The sequence below is a fragment of the Saimiri boliviensis genome, chromosome 17 (genome assembly GCF_048565385.1).
Source record: "Saimiri boliviensis isolate mSaiBol1 chromosome 17, mSaiBol1.pri, whole genome shotgun sequence".
Taxonomy (NCBI): Eukaryota; Metazoa; Chordata; class Mammalia; order Primates; family Cebidae; genus Saimiri; species Saimiri boliviensis.
Window position 1 is genome coordinate 51,008,888 of NC_133465.1, and position 19,970 is coordinate 51,028,857.

The window sequence follows — 19,970 nt, forward strand, 5'->3', positions numbered from 1 at the left end:
TGGGGGTGGAGGTGGAGAGGGTGGTTTCATTTTAATTTCATGGTGGACTATCAAACATTAGATCAGTATTTCATTATAGGTGGACTGATTGAAGTGATTTTTCATTTCAACCCAAGAAAAACCCAGCAGGAACCAAAGAGCAGAACAAAACTCCATGGCAACATTAGGCTTCAGGTGGCCATGGGTCTACTCAGAAAAACAGAACTGGAGGCAAAATTTCAAAATGACACCAAAGAGGTAAGGGGTCACAAGGCCTCTGAGTCACAAACCTCATAGGCTATTTATTTTGAGGGGGTATCACTCAAATAGAATTGTGGCCTTTGAGGGGGCTTTTTATTTGCTTAGTCTTATCTTTTCAACATGTACGTGGGTTCTCAGAATATTCTATCGCCTGCCCCTGCGAGAAAGGCCTGTCTTGCCAGGCCTGGAGTATGAGAGCCATGTCAGAGGTCAACACTTACAGTTTGGCATTCTGCCTTTTGTTAGGGGGCTCCTTGCTGGACAAAATCTCCAGGCGTTCTAGACGGCTGAATATCTGGTCTATGCTTGCTTGGATTTCGTTTTCTACTACTGCACAAAAGAGAAAAAAGAATAATTGCTGGAAAAAAGACAGTGAATTTAAATTAGAATGATAAATCACACATTTTTTCAATAACCAATAAACTCGAAACATATTTCAAAAGGAGAAAAATGGGCCGGGCGTGGTGGCTCAAGACTAATCCCAGCACTTTGGGAGGCCGAGGCGGGTGGATCACGAGGTCAAGAGATCGAGACCATCCTGGTCAACATGGTGAAACCTCGTCTCTACTAAAGATACAAAAAATCAGCTGGGCATGGTGGCACGTGCCTGTAATCCCAGCTACTCAGGAGGCTGAGGCAGGAGAATTGCCTGAACCCAGGAGGCGGAGGTTGCGGTGAGCCGAGATCGCACCATTGCACTCCAGCCTGGGTAACAAGAGCGAAACTCTGTCTCAAAAAAAAAAAAAAAAAAAAAAAAGGAGAAAAATGTATACACTAATGAATAACAGAAAAAAATTCAAGTTATGCTGTAAATGTTGTTCTGAAAAAAGTACATGTATATAGCTGTTAATGACATATAATGCCAATTTTTTTTTAAAGCTGAAGGTAAATCTGTAGAAATAAATGTCCTATTTTTAGAAAATAAACATGTAAAGGTTGTCCAAATAAATACTTTAAGCTAAACTTTCTGTTATAGGTCTCTTTTCCTTTGGGATTCTCAGACATGGATTATAAGTAACTAGTAAAAAGACTGCCAATTGAATTCTCTATAGTAATGAGGCTTTTTTTTAAATTTTTTTTTTTTAAAAAAAAGCATAAAGGAAGGGGAAGATTAGTATGTGAAACATACAGAGAACAGTTCCCTTAAGGCTTTCTGTAAGAATGGGTGGGCTGAGCAATGCTGACATTCCCAAAATAGACCAAATATCAATAGGAAAGGCCCAGGAAAGAGTCCACAGAGGTAAAGAGATATGATAACTATGGTCATTTTCCCTATCCCTTTTGATAAGACTGGCAAAATGACCTCTTTCCATTTCTAATCATGTAACAATGAGATTGTTGAGAAGGCAAACAAAGTCCGATGAACAAAGAAACGAAAATGTGCACAAAAGAAAGCATCCAGACTGCTTCTTGCCCCATAAAGAAGTGACAGCAGTGACACTGCCCCTTCCTAGGCCTTTGCGCCCACAGTGAACAAAGAGAGTAGAGATTAGAACAAGGTGGGGCACAGAACCAAGAGCAGAGCAGCTTTTGAAGCTGTGAAAGGAGACGTGAGAGAACAGGAGGAATGGGCCCGGCGGGAGCCCAGCAGTGAGGTGGGAAGGCAGCCCCCGCAGGTGGTGTCCATATAACCGACTCAGAAAAAGGACCTTTCCTTAGAATAGAAACCCCCACCCACCGACCGCCCCGCAGAAAAAAAAAAAAATCAGCATGCTTCTCAAAAGAAACCATGCTGTGGGAACTAAACTAATTAATATTGCTGTTCGTTTCTAAATAATCCTCCTAAAAAGCCAGAGTTCTCAGCTCAGAAGAAATGGCCAATTCCAGTTAAACATCTCTGAATTTTTATGGAGTACATTCCTCTAAGGACTAGGTAATTAGATTAAGACAGATGGAGGCAAGCGCTTCCATTCCCATAGGGCCATGTCAGGTTGAGTGGAGGGGTAATGGGGGATAAGACTTGTGGGATTCTAAAGGGCACACTCAGGGAAATCAGTGACTTTGCCATAGGGTTTTTCTGTCCACCCTAACAACAAAACTCATTCCATGCTGAATCATTAAGCCCCCGAGGCAGAGTACAGTCAGGAAACCCAGCCCATTAGCACCCTGTCATCAGAGAAAGGACTCTGGCCTCCACAGTTAATTACTCACAGTGCACAGACTGCTTGTCTGCGGTCTCCAGCCGTCCCATGCGAGACTGGATCTCATGGACCTGCCTATCAAAGGAAGAGGGAGGAAATGAGTGAGATGGGAGTAATCAACAGCGCTTCAGTCAGGAAAGACAATTTTTCTGATGCCAACATGTAACTGATTTAAATTGACAGCATCACCGAACTGTAAAATTTGTATGTGGCACTTTAGGCCCCATGTTTTGGCATGGTTTCTAATATCTTAACTACTACTAATAACAATGATAGGCAGATTGTGTGTGCTTACCAAGTCCAAGATACTTTGCCAAGTCAATAACCCTAATGAGGCAAGTACCACTATCATCCTCATTTTATAAATAAAACTCTTAAGTCCGGAAAGGTTATGTAACCGTTCAAGGTCACACAGCAAGTGATAACCCTCTAACTGGACCCAGCCAATCCTACTCTCTGTTCTATGACCCAGTGTGCTAAGCACTGGCCTGTACTAGGAAGAGTCAAAGGGCAAGGGAGATATAATCCTTGTCCTTCAGAAACAACGTAATTAGGAATGACAGGCTGGGCAGACATGAACAAGCCCTGGGAAGATTTACAAGAAAAGCAATACACATAAGTGTAAACAAACAGAAAGGGGGTTGCTCTGCACAGTGGTGTCACATGCAAACAGACAGAGGGGTGGGGCTGAGAAAGAGAAACCAGGTTCAGTTTTGCGGACGGAGAGAGTTCTGAGCATCACTTTTGAAGAAAGGAGGCATCATTTGGCGAAGGAAGATAGAAGAATGATATGCAAAAATTCATACAAGACATGTCATGTGGATTAAAAGCAGGGTGCGCTGCTTGAAAGAGAATCAGTTCGAGGGAGAGGAAGATGAAGTAACTCACTGCAGGAAACCATTCAGAGGAAGGTCCTGAAAGACAGGGACCGCCTGTTCGGTAAACATCCTTCCCTGACAATATGAATGAAAGAAGAACTGCCACCTCATTTGGAAATGCAACACTATACCCTGGATCTGAGTCACACACTCTGGAGGCTTCCCAAGCCTCCTCAAGACCCTTCCTAGTGGTCCTCCGTGATCAGTCCTTGGGATAGTGCTTATGCTGGGCACACCATCCACTTCCTGGTGCTTACCCAAGCTAGAGCCCACATGAAGGGGGCCTGCTGGGCTCTCACATCATCCCCAACCCTGGAGGAAAGGTCAGTAACCATTCTTCACCGTGAGTACTACAAACCATGACCCCAAATTTACCAGTGCCAGCCAGGCACCCAACTTTGGCTTCAGCTTGTGCCAAGTCTTTTCCAGGGCTTCCTTGTGGCCTCCAGACATGCCCTCAGGCACCAGAAGAAGCTGGGCGAGCTGTCAAATGGCTCTCCAGAGTGCTCCTAGGCCTGTAGCCCTGAGAAGCAACTAGAAATCACTAGTAGAGTCCGAGACCAGACCATTGCTTGCGGAAAGTGCGGGATATTCTGGGATGATGCAGGGGTGTGGAGGTAAGGGGGCTGATGGAGGAATGCCGCCTGAGGTAGCTGACATCTGAATCAGGGCAACCATGGGAACAGGTATAGGGGACTGGATGGTAACGGGAATGGAAAGGAGAATCAGGACTCTAATGAAGTCCTGATATAGGCTGAGAGATAAATTTTCAATGGTGACTTAACAGAAAAATCTGAAAGTTGGTAATATTACCAATAGAAACAGTGACATAATAAAAAGGTGGGAGAGGTAAAGAATAGCCAAGACCACTTTGAAGGAGGAGGAGGAGGAGGAGGAGGAATGACTTGTCCCACCCACAAGCAGCAACAATGGAAACAATATGGTGGCAGTGCAGGTACAGACCGACAAGGAAAGGCAAACCCGACACCTGACCCAAGACAAAAGAGAGGGCCAGACACAGCCCCATGTATTTGGGAGCTTTTGAAAGAAGGGACTACAATCAATGCCAACAGCTCTGATTGGTTATCCCTACAGAAAAAGGACACCTCAGGTAACACACAAAAATAAACTCAAGCTTGCTTAAAACCTAAATGGGAAAAGCAGAGCTTTCAAACTTTCTGAAGAAAATGTAGATGCGCATAAATGACCTAGGTTACAGAAGGATTTCTTATATAAGACTAAGACAAAAATCCCAAAACTGCCCACCCCAACAAAACCCACAGGCTGCAAAGGAAAAAACGGATACAACTGACGACATTAAAACAAAAAACTTCTGTACACCAAAGCCACAAAATAAAAAAATAAACAAATGGTACAGACTGGAGGATATCTACAGCAGATTAACAAAGGACTGATGTGTAGAAAATATACAGAGACTTGTTACAAATCAATAGGAAAAGTCAAACAAGCCATTTTGTTTTCTTAATGAAGAAAGGGCAAATGACAGAAAAGAAAACCCAAATGGTCAATCGACATACAAAATGACAATCAACTAGAAAAACACAAATGAAAAGCAATGAGGTCACATTTCTTTAGCGCATCAAACTGACAAATATTTTAAAGGTTGAAGACATATGCATTAATAAGGATATAGGAAAACCAACTCTCATATTTATAATCCAGCTGGATTATAAATTGGTAAAACACTTAAAATGCTAGCAATAACTAGTAGAATAAAGTATGTATCCATCCTATGGCCCAGCACTTTGAGGAGTATGTCCTAGAGATGTCCTGACATACACTGAGGAGATATGCATGGCAGGGATGTTCATCAAAGCACTTTTGTACAGGTCCATAACCCACTGACTTTTCCCATCCAATATCTATTTGTTTTGAACCAATTAGAGAAGATGTAGACAATAATACAATTCCAATCGCTACATTTCATGCTAAGAAAAGATAAATGTGAAACAACAAAGCAAGTACGAATGGTAAGGTGGTAACTACTGAAGTGGAAAATCTGTTTTAAACTGAACTGGCAATTCTGACAACACAACATGGCGACTGGAAGTCAATTAGAAACAGGTGATACACAAGCATGACTTGGGAGCATGGACATGAGGAAAAAGAAGTCTTAGCCCTCTCCAGCATAGGGTCCATGGTGGGCTTGGGTGATAATATAACAGAGCAGAGAAATAGTAGCAAATAAACCAAGGTCACTGCAGCTGTCTCTAAAAAAGGTCTACAGAAGACCTAGGAAGAATTTTTGAATGGAAGTGCTTTTTAAATGTTCATGAAACTACTCACCATCCCACCCCCACCCCCTGTAACCCTGTAATACACACCACTAAGCATCCAGGCTGCCTCTGACCACTGTGAGCATGAAAATGCTGTGTAACCTATACAGTATCACGTGTTTGTTGTTACTTTAAAGCAGTGGCAACAATCTGGTCATTTTCATTTCAGTCACTTTGCCTTTACAATTAGCTCATTAAAGGGCAAAATCTATAAAGAAAAAAATGGTCTTAAGGTAATAGTTCTTAAGCCCAACTGCTTATCAAAATCACCTGGGGGGCCTGCTAAATGTAGTGCTTCTTGTGCCCTGGAGATACTGATTCAGAATCCCTAGCAATAAGGTTTACGACAAGGGACTAATCTTGGACTACACAGGGGACAAATGTGGGCACCTTTACAATCACTGGGATCTCAAAAATAGAAGCTTGGCTATTAGCTCCTCTATAAAGTTCATCTAAATGAAATATTTAAGTGTAAAATGTTTATTCTGTTTTTCATCTTTTATTTTCATTCATTCATTTTTCAGGTAAGTTCAGGAGTTTTCAAGTAACTTGAAAATGTCAATCTAATTCCAATGTACTCAATGTATTCAGGGCCATGGCAAGAGATAGCCACAAACTGGGTTCAAAGTTCCAGTAAAATTAGTATGCTCAGCTACTGTTGTGTCAACTCAGCTACAATCCTTAATTTCTGCAGTTGCGAAAATTCATTGCTGGTGCTCTCCAGACTCCATGTGTTTCCTGTGAAAGTAATTCAGTCACCAGTTCTGTTATCAGGGAACTGAAAGGAGCCTTACAGTTTAACCAGCCCACACTATAATAGTATTCTAAGGATGAGGAAAAACAAAGGAGGTCTAGAACCAGAACTCCTACTCCTAGTGCAGCACTTGAGAAAAAAGAAGATACTGCAGCATGAAAGAAAGTAAACTCCTCCAGGGCAGGGCTGTGCTGCCAGCACTGAGAATGGTACATAGCACATAGCAGGTGCTCAATAAATATTCATTGAATGAATGAGTGTCAGGGTAATAGAGAGCCTAATAATTATGAGGCAAAGCTATACCGCTGCTTGTTTTGATAAACTGTACTGGAACACAGGTACTCAATTAGTTTACACACTACGGCTGTTTTCCCGATATAACAGCAGAGCAGTCACTGCAGAGACTGTACAGCCCACAGAGCCTAAAATATTTACTATCTTAAAACTGATCCTTAACAGAAAAAAACTGGCAAACTGCTAGAGTCCAAGGGTGCGTTGCTGAAGCTGGAGGCCTACAGAGTTTATCTACACTCCACACACCTTGTTTGGGGCACCATTTAGCATTCCTCTTCCAAGCTATGCAGATTTCTCTGTGATTAGCTGCACTGAAAACAGGTACAGTCTAAGACTCTCTAAACAAAATTATTCTTGACTATAAAAAGGGTCATGGCCTTCTTGGCAACATCTTTTAACTAAATTAACTAGATAAGACCATACATAACAGATTAAATTCAAGGCACTACTATGCTCATTGTGCCCTGCTACTGTAAAAGATCTGCCCTTTCTCAGTAACATGAACATAGTTTTGCTTCACTCTTTTTCTAAATGACTCAGAGGCTAGTTTAAGTCCCTTCCTATAACGTTTATGTGAGAATAGGGCTCCCCAGTGTAAAAGAAAAGTTCTGTCATTACAAAGTAGGTTCTGTATTTTCGCCCACCCAAATGAAACACTTCATCGCCAAAATAAAAGAAACCCATAAACTTAGAAAATGAAAGCGTAAGAAGATCATCATCCTCTTATTCCTAATCGTCAGGGCCTTTCATTTCCAGGCCTTGGGAGTGTCATTTTAAGTGTTTTAATCAACAAAACTACAGCATAAGTCTGAAAGTTCTTAATAATATTCTTAACAGGATAGGTTTTTTTCCCTAAAAAATTGAGAGGAGGAACTAAAACTTGCACATGAGAGTTCACAGCAGTTATTATTCTCAATAGCCCAAAGGTGGAAATAACCCAAGTGTCCATCAACAGATGAATGGATAATAAAATGTGGTAGATACATACAACAATTATTCAGTCATAAAACGGAATGAAATTCTGATAACAGGCTACAATACAGATGAACTCAGAAAACATTAAGTGAAATAAGCTAGATACAGAAGGAGAAATTCTGTACGACTCCACCTACATAAAATATCTAGAATAGGTGAATTCATAGAGAGAAGTAGAACAGAGGTTACTAGGTGCTCCGGAAGGAAGAAATGAAGTGCCTGATTAATGGGCACAGTTTGTTTGGGATGATGCAGAAGTTCTGGAAATGGATCGCAGTGATGTAAGTTGTGAATGTACTTAATGTCACTGAATTGTACACTTAAAAATTGTTAAAATAGCAAATCTTATGTTGTGTATATTTTACAATTTAAAAAATCATAAAATTCTGTTCTCCCAAATTAGAGTAGGTATGGCCCCATTACCATACTCAACTACGTATCTCAGCAAGTTCCAAAAGTGCAGGACGATGCGAATAAAGGACACTACCAAGGAATTTAAGTTGTGAAAAGCTAAACTAAAATTCGATTTCCTTAGCGATAACCTGTAACCAGATATGATTAACAAGTAGTAATAGTGAATGCCACATGGACAGCAATTTCTTTGTACCATAAAAATGTGGTCTTTAGTATAAATCAAGTAAAAACAAATATTTTCCCGTACGTGCCTTGACTCTCCAATTAAGCAGTACACTCCTACCGACCATGTCTCCCCTGGAGCTCTACCAACCCGGAGCACCGAGTTAAGTGCCGGACAAAGTTTTATAACCTGCAGGTGCCACTTTCCCCTCACCCAGTTTACCCAGTAGGTAGTCACGGGCTTGCAGACCCCAGGAGCCATCTGCCCCACGTCTCCAAGCCCCAGGCTGGACCGGTTGATCTGGGCGTCTCGCCAGGGATTAAGTACTTCGGAGGCATCCCCAGCAATGCCCTGGCGGAAAAACTCGGCCTCTTGGGCCCCAGAGGAAGTCCGAGGCCCCAGCTCCAGAAGCAGGCCTCACCTGGCCTAGCCTCGCCTAGCCCCCGCCCGCTCCCCGACGCGGCCCTCACTTGTGCGTTTGCTGGTACAGGGGGTCCATGTCGCCGGCCCCGCAGGCCACGGATGAGGTTCTGGCTTCTTCGAACACGTCCTCACAGCCCCACTTCCGGCTTCCGGCTTCCGGTCTCAGGACCCTCCCTCCCCGGCCGGCCAGGGCTGCCCGCACGCGCGCCTCACTAGCAGTGGTTGCGAGATCGGAGAAGGGGAAGGAGAAATGAGGCCGGCGATGGAAAGATAAGTGTAGTCACAGGCTCGGTTTCACGTGAAGACCAAGGAGGTGTAGGCGTTCGCAGACGGCTAGCCTCAGTATTCGGTCAGGCATTAGGAAGGACAGTCGCGGGATACTGACGAGAAGTCCTCAGAGCAAAGTTGCAGGCAAGCAGGGACACCTGCTCTTCCCTGCCGCAGAGGAACGGGAGGTTCTTGCTTGGCTTCGCTTTAAACCATTTAATCGGGGTCTGGAGATTTCGCTCTCCACTGGATTCCTTGGCGCATGCTTTTTCTGTCTCGCATTTGTCCACTCACTCTCCCGCCTCTCTACCCCCATTCCTATTTATCCATCCAATAAACCCACATTGAATGAGTGATTATTTTGTGCCATGTGTAAAGTGGGCAAAACCGGTTTCCTCCTGCCCTCAGAGAGGTTGTGGTCTGGAAAAGGAAATAAGATATGTATACTATCAAAAGAGAAAATTACAAGAAATGTAGTTATAGATCTTAACTAGCTATTTGCGATCCTAGCATCGGGCAACACCTTATTCTGTAAAATAGAGTATTCTGACGAGCTGACTAGAGGAGATTGTTTCCATAGGCAGAAAAGGGCTGGGAAAAAAAAAAAAAAAGCAGAAACAAAGAACAAGTTTCAAAGTTATTTTACTTGCATTGGTTAAAGCAGAAGGGACTTCCTTTATCATGGGGATATGGCTATTTTCCCTCTCCTGATTTCTCCGAAGGTCAGATGAACAGTTTAATTTCGGCTATGTGGCTTGGAACTTCAGCACGAGTGACTCTATTTTGGTTTGGTCTGTTGGGCCTAGTGCAGGAGCTGATTCCAAACCAATGGCTTTTTATAAATTTTATGTATCAAGACAAACATTGTACAAGAGATTCCAAACATTGCAAAGACATTGAGCTGAGCTGGGGGTCGTCTCTAGGAGGAGATTTAGGAAAGACCTAATGAAGGGGTGGCATTTGAGCCGGGACTGGGATTTGGACACTTCTCTGTCTCCACATAGGCTATCCCATTTCCATCCTCCCAAGCTTATCTGCTATTCCTCCCAAGGGAGGAGACGTTCTTTTCTTCAACAAGTTAATACTTCTGTTTTCCTGGATCCTGAATCCCACCCAGTTATGTGTCCCAAGAGACTGTCCGCCCATGTACGTTCTTTTCCTAAAATCATGTTTTCACTGATTCTGTCATTGAGCATCTACTATGTACCATGCACAGATATGGGTGATAGGAACAAAAGCAAGACACAGCCCTCAAATCTCTGATATCTCTCATGGTCTGTTGGGAGGACTACTCATAACTTCAAGCTACATTATTAAGTAGAATACATGCTACAATTGATACAAAGTACCATTTCCCTGGGGAGGAGCAAGAAGGGATCATGGGCCGGGCGCGGTGGCTCAAGCCTGTAATCCCAGCACTTTGGGAGGCCGAGGCGGGTGGATCACGAGGTCGAGAGATCGAGACCATCCTGGTCAACATGGTGAAACCCCGTCTCTACTAAAAATACAAAAAACTAGCTGGGCGTGGTGGCGCGTGCCTGTAATCCCAGCTACTTAGGAGGCTGAGACAGGAGAATTGCCTGAGCCCAGGAGGCGGAGGTTGCGGTGAGCGGAGATCGCGCCATTGCACTCCAGCCTGGGTAACAAGAGCGAAACTCCGTCTCAAAAAAAGAAAAAAAAAAAAGAAGGGATCATGGACAAAATAGCACACTAATAGGACCTTCAAGAATCACAGAATCTTAACAGTTTCTTGCATATACTAACCACTCTGAAAATATTTATTGTATGCAGAGATGAGGAGGGCATTTGAGGCTGAGGGACTAGCTTGAGCAAAGGCAAACAGAAGGAAAGAACATGAATCTCCTCTGGCTGGATTCAGGGTGCTTGGGCAATAACAATATTCCAAGAAAGGTTAGAGCCAGATCATAGGAAATCTCTTTTTTGTTTTGAGATGGAGTCTCTCTCAGCTGCCCAGGCTGGAGTGCAATGGCACAATCTTGGTTCACTACAACCTCTGCCTCCTGGGTTCAAGCGATTCTCCTGCCTCAGCCTCCTGAGGAGCTGGGATTACAGGTGACCACCACTACGCCCGGCTAATTTTTGTATTTTTAGTAGAGACAGGGTTTCACCATGTTGGTCAGGCTGGTCTCAAACTCCTGACCTCAGATGATCTGCCCACCTCAGCCTCCCAAAGTGCTGGGATTACAGGCTTGAGCCACTGTGCCCAGCCAGGAAATCTTAAATGTCAGCAATTGGGTTTTTATTTATAGATTTTTATTTTGTAAGTAGTTGGAAGCTATTAGAAAAATCTGTCAGAGGATAGAAATATTAAAAATTTCTCGAATAATTTTTATGCCTATGTCTTATTTTCCTTTGGGTCTTATGGCATCCCTGGGAAGTGGGTAAGGCAGATAAGGAAATTAAGTACAGAAGATCTCCCTCCTGCCTCTCAGTATCTTAATTCTTTGCACACATTTAGGTCTTCCTCTAAATAGGAAGAAACTCCACTCTCCCATCTTACTGCTTTTTTTTTTTTTTTCTTTTTTCGTGATGGAGTCTCGCTCTGTCACGAGGCTGGAGTGCAGTGGCACGATCTCAGCTCACTGCAACCTCTGCCTCCCGAGTTCAAGCTATTCTCCTGCCTCAGCCTCCCAAGTAGCTGGGACTACAGGTGCAGGCCACCACTCCCAGCTAATTTTTGTATTTTTAGTGGAGATGGGGTTTCACCATGTTGCCCAGGATGATCCTCCCAGCATGTCCAGGAAGTGAGACATGAAATCAAAGGAGATTATTCTCTAGCTTTAAGACAATGTTGTTTTCCATGTTGGGTTTTGGACTCACTTGGGACCATTTATCCTCCTTTTCTTGCCTAGTTTTCTCTTTTGGAATGGGAATGTCTATCCTATGCCTGTACCACCATTGCATTTTGGAAAAAGATAAGTTGTTTTGATTTTACAGGCTTGCGGCTGGAGGAATTTGCCTTGGGATGAATCATGCCATGAATCTCACCTATACCTGGTTTAGATGAGACTTTGGACTTTGGGCTTTTGAATTGGTGCTGGGTTGAGTTAAGACTTTTGGGACTATCGGGATGGAATGAATACATTTTTTATGTGAGAAGGACATAAATTGGGGAGGCAGGGGGAGAATTTTATGCTTTGAATGTGTCCCTCCAAAATTCTTATGTTGGAAACTTTCAGCAGTACTGAAAGGTGGGGCCTTTGGGAGGCAATGGGGCCCTAAGGACAGAGCCCTCATGAATGGATTGATGTAGTTATTATAAGAGTGGACTTCTGATAAAAGGATAAGTTTGGCTGCCATTTTGTGTCTGTTCCAGGTACTAACTTCTTCTGCCTTTCACTTTTCCATCATGGGATGAACTTCGCCAGATGATGGTGCCATGCTCTTGGATTTATCAACCTCTGGAACTGTGAGCTGAATAAAATTATTTTCTTTAAATATTACCCAGTTTGTGGTATTCTATTGTGGCAGCAGAAAATGGACAGCTGATTATACAGATAATGCCATTTATTTAACGCTGGTTACATCATTACTCATGATGCTGCACCATTCTTCACTCTACCTACAAATACTGGCTTCATAACTCAAAGTTTGTTCTGTGCCTCTTTAGTGATGACATCTATGGCAATTTTGCCTAAAGCGTGCAGAAAAATGTGAATAAAATTTCACTGATCAGAGTTTTATAGTGTATGTTTACAATAATATATCATCCAATCACATCTTCTCCTGAATTATTTAGGCTGTAATCACTGAATTCCTAGAGAGCAATATCTTTCAGTGTTGACCTCACCCCTGCCTTTCACACACTGAAACCAGCTGGCAGGCGATGGGGTGGATAGGCTAAGGGCCCATAGGTGGAGCAAGTAGAGAAGTTCCATTCATGTAAGGAACATCTGGCCCTCACCTAGAACAGCTTAAGACCAACCTAGTATCTCATGAGGTCACTATATTGATCAGAGGCAAGAGAGGACATTGATTGTAAATGCTGGTTGGCATTACAGCATAATGGTCTTGAATGGAGAAGATAGGCATGGCCACCTCTGGAGGATTGTCTGACACGTGGTGCAAAGCCTTGGAGAGGGCTGGACACCCTGCACCAGCTGGAGGTGAGGAACCCCAGACAGGGTAAAGGATACATCTATTGTCATTATTGTGTCATGCCAGGGGTGGCACTGTGGTCATAACTGTGGTGAGAGCCATGACATTGACCCACTCAGGTGGCTCAACCTCAGGGATTGGTGGTGAACTGTTAGTAGCCCAGAATTCCGAACTCGTATATTCAATGTGAATTACCCCACATTAGCAAGTCAGTACCATTTTAGTGGCCCAGTATTTTCAATGCCGTAAAATAAATATTTTCTTTTCTTTTCTTATTTTTTTATTTGAGACGACGTTTCGCTCTGTCACCTAGACTGGAGTGCAGTGGCATGATCTAAGCTCACTGCAACCTCCGCTGCCCAGGTTCAAGAGATTCTCCTGCCTCAGCCTCCCTAGTGACTGGGACTACATGTATGTACCACCATACCTGGCTAATTTTTGTGTTTTTAGTAGTGATGGGGTTTCACCATGTTGGCCAGACTGGTCTTGAACTCCTGACTTCAGGTGATCCGCCCGCCTTGGCCTCCCAAAGTGCTGGGATTACAGGTGTGAGTCACCATGCCCAGCCTACTCTGTGTTTTAGGAAGATCTTTTGGGGAACTTTGAAGAGGATGATCGAAAGTGGAGGGGTTGGCTGAGGAATGGTGAGGGCATTTCATAGTTTAGTAGGGGAAGTGGAGCATATACACAGCTGGCACCAACTGCGAAAGGTGGCATGTGAGCACTGGCACAGGTGGGACACACAATAGGGGGGAAGGGGGCCCAGGAGGAAAAATTATTGGAAGGTGCACTGAGAAGGAGAGTGACCAGGTCAGGGGAGCAGAGGACCCACTAATAGTTTAAGAGAAGGGATAATAGAATTATTCTATTACAGCCAGGTATGGTGACTTATGCCTGTAATCCCAGCACTTTGGGAGGCTGAGGTGAGTGGATCACCTGAGGTCAGGAGGTTGAGACCAGCTTGGCCAACATGCTGAAACATGCCGTCACCCCTGAATAGCCAGGGGTGGTGGCGCATGTTTATAATCCCAGCTACTCAGGATGCTGAGTCAGGAGAATTGCTTGAACCCAGGAGGCAGAGGCTGCAGTGAGCCGAGATCACACCACTGCACTCTAGCCTGGGCAACAGAGTGAGACTCTATCAAAATAAATAAAAACAAAAAAATAAATAATTAAACACAGAGTTGGTGCCTTGCCATGCTAAGCCTTTTGATGGCACCCTGGTGTCTAGAGAACACAGTAATATTGTCATCTTGGCAGACAGAGCCCTCTGTACTGGCCTCATCCCTGGTCATTCCCCCATCCTAACTAGAATAATTGCTCCTCTCCTCGAAAGGCCTTTGTGTCTTCCAGCCTTTGCATGCACTGTTCCCTGTGCTTCAAACACCCTTCCCTCCATCTCAGGCCTAAGCTACTTCCGTTCATTCTTCAGGTCCCACTCTGAATTCACCTTCCTTGGCGTGTGGCCCCAACCCTTAGGCTGGGCTAGAACCCCTACCCATGCTTTCTTAGCACTGGTGCTCCTTCTCAGAACCTGTCACAGGAGCCCCAATTCTCCATCCACCAGCCCGAGGGCAGAAGATGTGTCTTGCATCTCTGCATTTCCCGGCATCCAGCTCAGTGCTTGGGATGAGGTAGGTGCTTACGAACTTCCTGTTGCCTGGAAATGGACTCCATTTCATTAACTCATTCTTCTAAGTGTCCTGCCTGCTTGGCATTTCAGAAACCTAGAATTATTTGGAAGTCGACTTTTAGGCAATTAAAAACTTCCCGCAGCGGTGGAGCTATTCTTGGTTGAAGAGCTGTCACCTGGAATCAGTGCAGAGAGCCAAACGCAGTGCCTCCTCTTTAGGCACCGGAACCGTTGCTCGTCCTGTGCCCCAATCCGCCTCATGGGATGCAGCACAGGCATCACCATGCCAGTTTTCTAGACAAGGACACTGAACTTCAGAGAAATTAAGTCACCTGCCCAAGCTGACCAAGCTTGCTGGTGGCAGAAGGGGACTAGGACCAGGCTGCAGTCATAAACCACCCTTCAGGTAGCTGCTGTATCATCTGACCTTTGTGACCTAAAGAGGGTCCAGTCACACAGATAAACAGGACACCTCTGATGGCTTCCACTTTGGACAGCAACAATGACCCCAGTCAGCCCCACCCCAAAGCCAGAGAAACATCATCTTGTCACCTCTGGATTTCTTCTCATCCTCTTGGGTTAAAGCTGAGCAAACAGGTGAATTCAGAGGCTGCAATGAGAGAAAGAAGCTTCTGTGGCCCCCTCCAGGACCCACCAGGTGGAGGGGATGTTGCCCCTGGTGCTGCAGGAGGTCGGAAAGGGACTCTAAGGAAGTTGCCCTCCCTGGAGAGTCCATCAGCAAATTGTCTCATGTAGCCATAACAGCCAGGAGCAAGGCAGAGGAGGAAGGTTTTGTCTCAGGAAAGCCAGTGTATTGTAAACAGGATAAAAGGGGCTGGAAAGCCCCACTTATCACTGACTAATGTGTCCCCAGGTCATGGGGAGCTGGACCCCTACCAGGAGCCTTGAGGAGGGAAAGAGAATTCCCGATTAACCCCATCACCTGTGAGCCAGGCCAGGGCAAAGGTCTGGCTTTTTCTCTTGCTAAACGATTCCCATGGTCATTAGGTATTCACAGGGCTCAGGAGCGTTTCTAGGAACCCCCCCAGACTGAAGAAATGCCTTCTGCACCCACTGCTCTTCGAGGCCACACAGAACAGGGTGTAGGTGTGCACATCCTTGGGAGGGCAGGAGGCAGGGGTGGCGTGAGGCTGGGGGAAGCTGCATGGGGAGAGTGGTGGTCTCTTGGTCAGTCGGGGAGGAACAGGCTTGTGTGTCACATCAAGCGGTGGGGTGGCTTAGTTTAGACTTGAGGGGCTGGCTGCGAAATCAATCTCTCTGGACTCTCACTAATAATGATCTCATTCGTTCCGTATGAGCCCCTCCTATCCAAGTATCTTAATTTATATTTATTTATTTATTTTGAGATGGAGTCTCGCTCTGTCACCCAGGCTGGAGTGTAGTGGCACGATCTCGGCTCATTGCAACCTCTGCCTCCCAGGTTCAAGCAATTCTCCTACCTCAGGCTCCCAAGTAGCTGGGACTACAGGGATGCGCCACCATGTCCTGGCTAATTTTATATTTTTAGTTGAGACGGGGTTTCACCATGTTGGCCAGATTGGACTTGAATTCCTAACCTCAGGTGATCCACAAGCCTCGGCCTCCCAAAGTGCTGGGATTACAGGCGTGATTCACGGCGCCCGGCTATCTTAATTTACAGATGAGAACACTGAGGCTCAGTAAGTTTACGTGAAGCATCTTAGGCTATGCGGCAGGCAGGTGGCCAGTTGAGACCTCAGTTTAGGCCTCGCTGACTCCCAGCTTCGGCATGTAAGCAGCAGTCTGATCAGACGCACCAGGTCAGTATTAAAGTGAAGACTTCCGAGGGATGCTGGGATCATCTGAGTTCTACTCTCCCCTGAATGTACTTCACCCCTCCAGTGAGCCTTCTTCGGTTATCTCTGTCTCCTTTTGGGACCCCATTTTCCTGGAACATTAGGATGTGGGATAGTAGAAAGAGTACAGTATTTTCAGACACAGAGCCTGAGTCTGATTCTGCAAGCTGCTTTCTTTGGACAAATCGATTACTTCCTCTGGAACTCATTTTCTTTATCTTTAAGATGGAAGCAATACTGCCCATTCTATGTATTTCACTGAGTTGAAAGAGAATTAATTGATAGAGGGCATGAAAGCACTTTTCATTTTGAGTGTTATTGTCACAGCGATAATCACAGGAGCTCCTGACCATTTCCCTGCACCCACCTTCCTCTGCACCCACCTTCCCTCTGCACCCACCTTCCTCTACAAGCACCCTGCCTTCACATTCACCTGCCTCCACACCACCATATGCTTGTCATGCTCCTGCTCAGGAACCATCAGTGGCTCCCTGCTCCTGCTTCCTTAGCTTGGAATTCTGCCTTCCGCAGACCAACCCACCCCTACCTCTCAAACTCAGAGCCTCTGCTTCCCTGCCCTGCTTGAGCTGACCGTGGGGTCAAGTTATGGATCCTACTCTGGCTGCTCTAATACACTGTGCGTTTTCACACCTGTGGGGCCTTTGCGGTCTCCCTAAAGTGATCTGTTCCCTCCTCCAAGCTGGCTCAGATCCCAGCTCCTCCTCCAGCAGCCTTCCTGACCACCCAGCCTTTGGCAGCCTTTCCACCCTCTTGCCTTGATTGTTCTCGGCGTTCAGCTCGCTGGTGTGTTGACTTTCCACATGTAATCAGTCTCTGGGTTGGATCACATGCTTCTTGAGGACAAAGAGGTGCTTACATCTTTCCATGAATCTGCTCAACTACCCCAGACTAGACAGGTGATGGCTAAGAGGACATCTTCAGGAATGACTCCATTTCCATGTGGGGTTAGGATGCCTTGCCCCACTGTGAGAGCCACTGGAACAGTGGCACTTGGAGGATCTGGTGCACTGAAGGGCTGAATAAACATCGATGCGGATCACAAGGTCAGGAGTTCAAGACCATCCTGGCCGACATGGTGAAACCCCATCTCTGTTAAAACACAAAACAAGGCCGGGCACGGTAGCTCAAGTCTGTAGTCCCAGCACTTTGGGAGGCCGAGGCAGGCGGAGCATGAGGTCAAGAGATCGAGACCATCCTAGCCAACATGGTGAAACCCTGTCTCTACTAAAAAAAACAAACAAAATTAGCTGGGCGTGGTGGCATGTGCCTATAGTCCCAGCTACTCAGGAGGCTGAGGCAGGAGAATTGCTTGAACTCGGGAAGCGGAGGTTGCAGTGAGCCAAGATTGTGCCACTGCACTCCAGCCTGGCACCTGGCGACAGAGCGAGACTTTGTCTCAAAAAAAAAAAAAAAAAAAAAAAAAAGTTAGCCAGGCCTGGTTGGGAGGCTGAGGCAAATGCAAATTGCTTGAACCCGGGAGGCACAGGTTGCAGTGAGCCGAGATTGTGCCCCTGCAATCCAGTCTGGTGACAGACTGAGAGTCTGTCTTAAAAAATAAATTAATTAACTAACTAATTAAATAAATAAAAAATAAACATTGACGAATTGACTCCAGCTGCAGCAGGCCAGTGTGGAGGTGGAGGTTGTTTTTGGCAGGTGGCAGAGAGTGCCAACCCACAAGTCCTCTATTCTACAGCCCCACAGGGCTTGACCTGAGCATGCAAGACACCCTGTGTCATCCCGATCCCAACTGATCCCTGCCACTCAATGAGTCCTTGGGGTTTCAGGTGGAGAGTGGGAGATGGGGATGTGCTCACTTGCCCACAGGGAAATAGAGGCCCAGAGCAGGGATGTGATCAGTCCAATTGCACAGAATTTAAAGACCAGCTGGAACCTGCATGTCCTGACCCCCATCCCGTGCCCAGCTTTCTACTCTACACTGCCTCTCAGGTGACACACACAGCAGCAAGTAAGCCCTGCAGACAGAGACATTCCAGACCCCCAGGCTTGGGACCAGAGCTCAGGAGCCATCCTCTCAGCTAGATTGCCTTCAGCCTGCCAAAAGGAGGAGCAGCTCAGCCCAGACTGAAATTCTCCAAGGAGGAAGTTCCATCTGCTTCTCCATGCCCCCAAGCCCACGGTACCGTAGTCATTCCATCTGGAATTTTCTCCTGTTGAAAGGAAGGCACTGGGTGGGAAGAGGAGGGAGAGGATCAGGAAAAATGATAAATACTAGGCATAACACCTGACACAAGTCTACATATATAACAAACCTGCATGTGTGCCTGGATCTTAAAATGAAACTTAAATAGAAGTAAATGTGCTATTGCCATGACCCAAGCCACATTGTCTAGAGCTGTGCCATCCAGTACACTAGCTGTTAGCCACATGCAGCTCCTGAGTACTTGAAACGTGACCAGTTCAAATCGAGATGTGGTGTCGCTGTAAAGCATACACTGGCTGGCTTTCAAAGACAGAACCGAAAAAGGTCAAATATTAATATGCTTAATGCTTATGTTTATGTTGAAACAAAATTTTTCATCTGTATTGGATTAAATAAAATATATTAAGCTTAATTTCACCTGCTCCTGTTTTCATTTTAAATATGCCATCTAGAAATTTAAAATTAACTATGTGGCTCATACGAAATATCTGCATCTTGCCAGGCACAGTGGCTCACTCCTGCAATCCCAGCACTTTGGGAGGGGAATGTAGGAGGGTTGCTTGAGCCCAGGAGTTCAAGACCAGCCTGGGAAACACAGTGAGACCTCATCTCTGCAAAAAAAAAAAAAAAAAAAAAAAAAAAAAAAAATTGAAAAATTAGCCAGGTGCGGTGGTGCATACCTGTGGTCCCAGTTACTTGGGAGCCCAGGAGTTGGAGGCTCCAGTGAGCCATGTTTGAGCTACTACACTCCAGCCTGGGTGACAGAGTGAGGCTCTGCTGCATTTCTATGGTTCAGAGCTGGTCTGGATTGTAATCTTTGGCCTCTGTTGAGACTACAGGGTCCTGGAGGGCAGAGCTGCCTTGGATGGTACTTCTTCTACTGGCCTCACCTCTCCCAGCCTGACAGCTCAGGGCCTGCACATGCTACTGTACAAAGTGGGTCCTCAGTTTTCCAGACTGAATAACTCCTCCATTTGGGCTCCTGTGAAGTCCTCAGATCCAAAGAGTGGATCTCAGAGTGGGGTGTGAGGGCAGTCCAGGTGAGCTTTCTGTTGGAGGTGAATGGGGCTTTAGGGTTAGGGCCAGAGTGAGGCACGGAGGCCCCTAGGCGGCACTCACTCTCCGGAAGATGCAGGTGCTGACCCTGGGGATGTGGCCCATCTCCCCATGCTCCCGGCATGTCAGGCTTCAAGATGGTTCTTTCATTGGGAGTCAGGTGGCAGCCACATCTCTGCAGAAGTCCACAGCTGAGCTCACAGCAGTCCCGAGGGTGGTCCTAATAGCTCCCACCCCCTAGGGCAACCCCCTCCACAACATCCACCAAGCTAGCCTGTGCCCTTCCCTTTCCCACA

General features: G+C 45.6%; 1 protein-coding gene and 1 long non-coding RNA gene across 9 annotated transcripts in view; one reads left to right on the forward strand and one right to left on the reverse strand.

Annotated features, from left to right (window-relative positions):
- GOSR2 (golgi SNAP receptor complex member 2) overlaps positions 1 to 8,725 on the reverse strand; it is a 41,142-nt gene extending 32,417 nt beyond the window's left edge. For all 8 annotated transcript variants that reach the window (XR_012514676.1, XR_012514675.1, XM_074388785.1 and 5 more), the window contains exons 1-3: positions 8,627 to 8,725; positions 2,392 to 2,456; positions 462 to 570 (exon numbers count right to left, since the gene is read on the reverse strand). Coding sequence is in view for 6 of the 8 variants with exons in the window: in XM_074388785.1 (XP_074244886.1) it covers positions 462 to 570; positions 2,392 to 2,456; positions 8,627 to 8,655 (203 nt within the window). In the remaining 2 variants the exon portion in view is untranslated. The remainder of the gene's footprint in view (positions 1 to 461; positions 571 to 2,391; positions 2,457 to 8,626) is intronic.
- A 6,359-nt stretch (positions 8,726 to 15,084) lies between these two features.
- On the forward strand, positions 15,085 to 18,703 carry LOC141581731 (uncharacterized). Its single transcript, XR_012514477.1, has 3 exons — positions 15,085 to 15,931; positions 16,259 to 16,397; positions 18,282 to 18,703. It is a non-coding gene; the product is annotated as an uncharacterized LOC141581731 (long non-coding RNA).
- Positions 18,704 to 19,970: the final 1,267 nt, after the last annotated feature.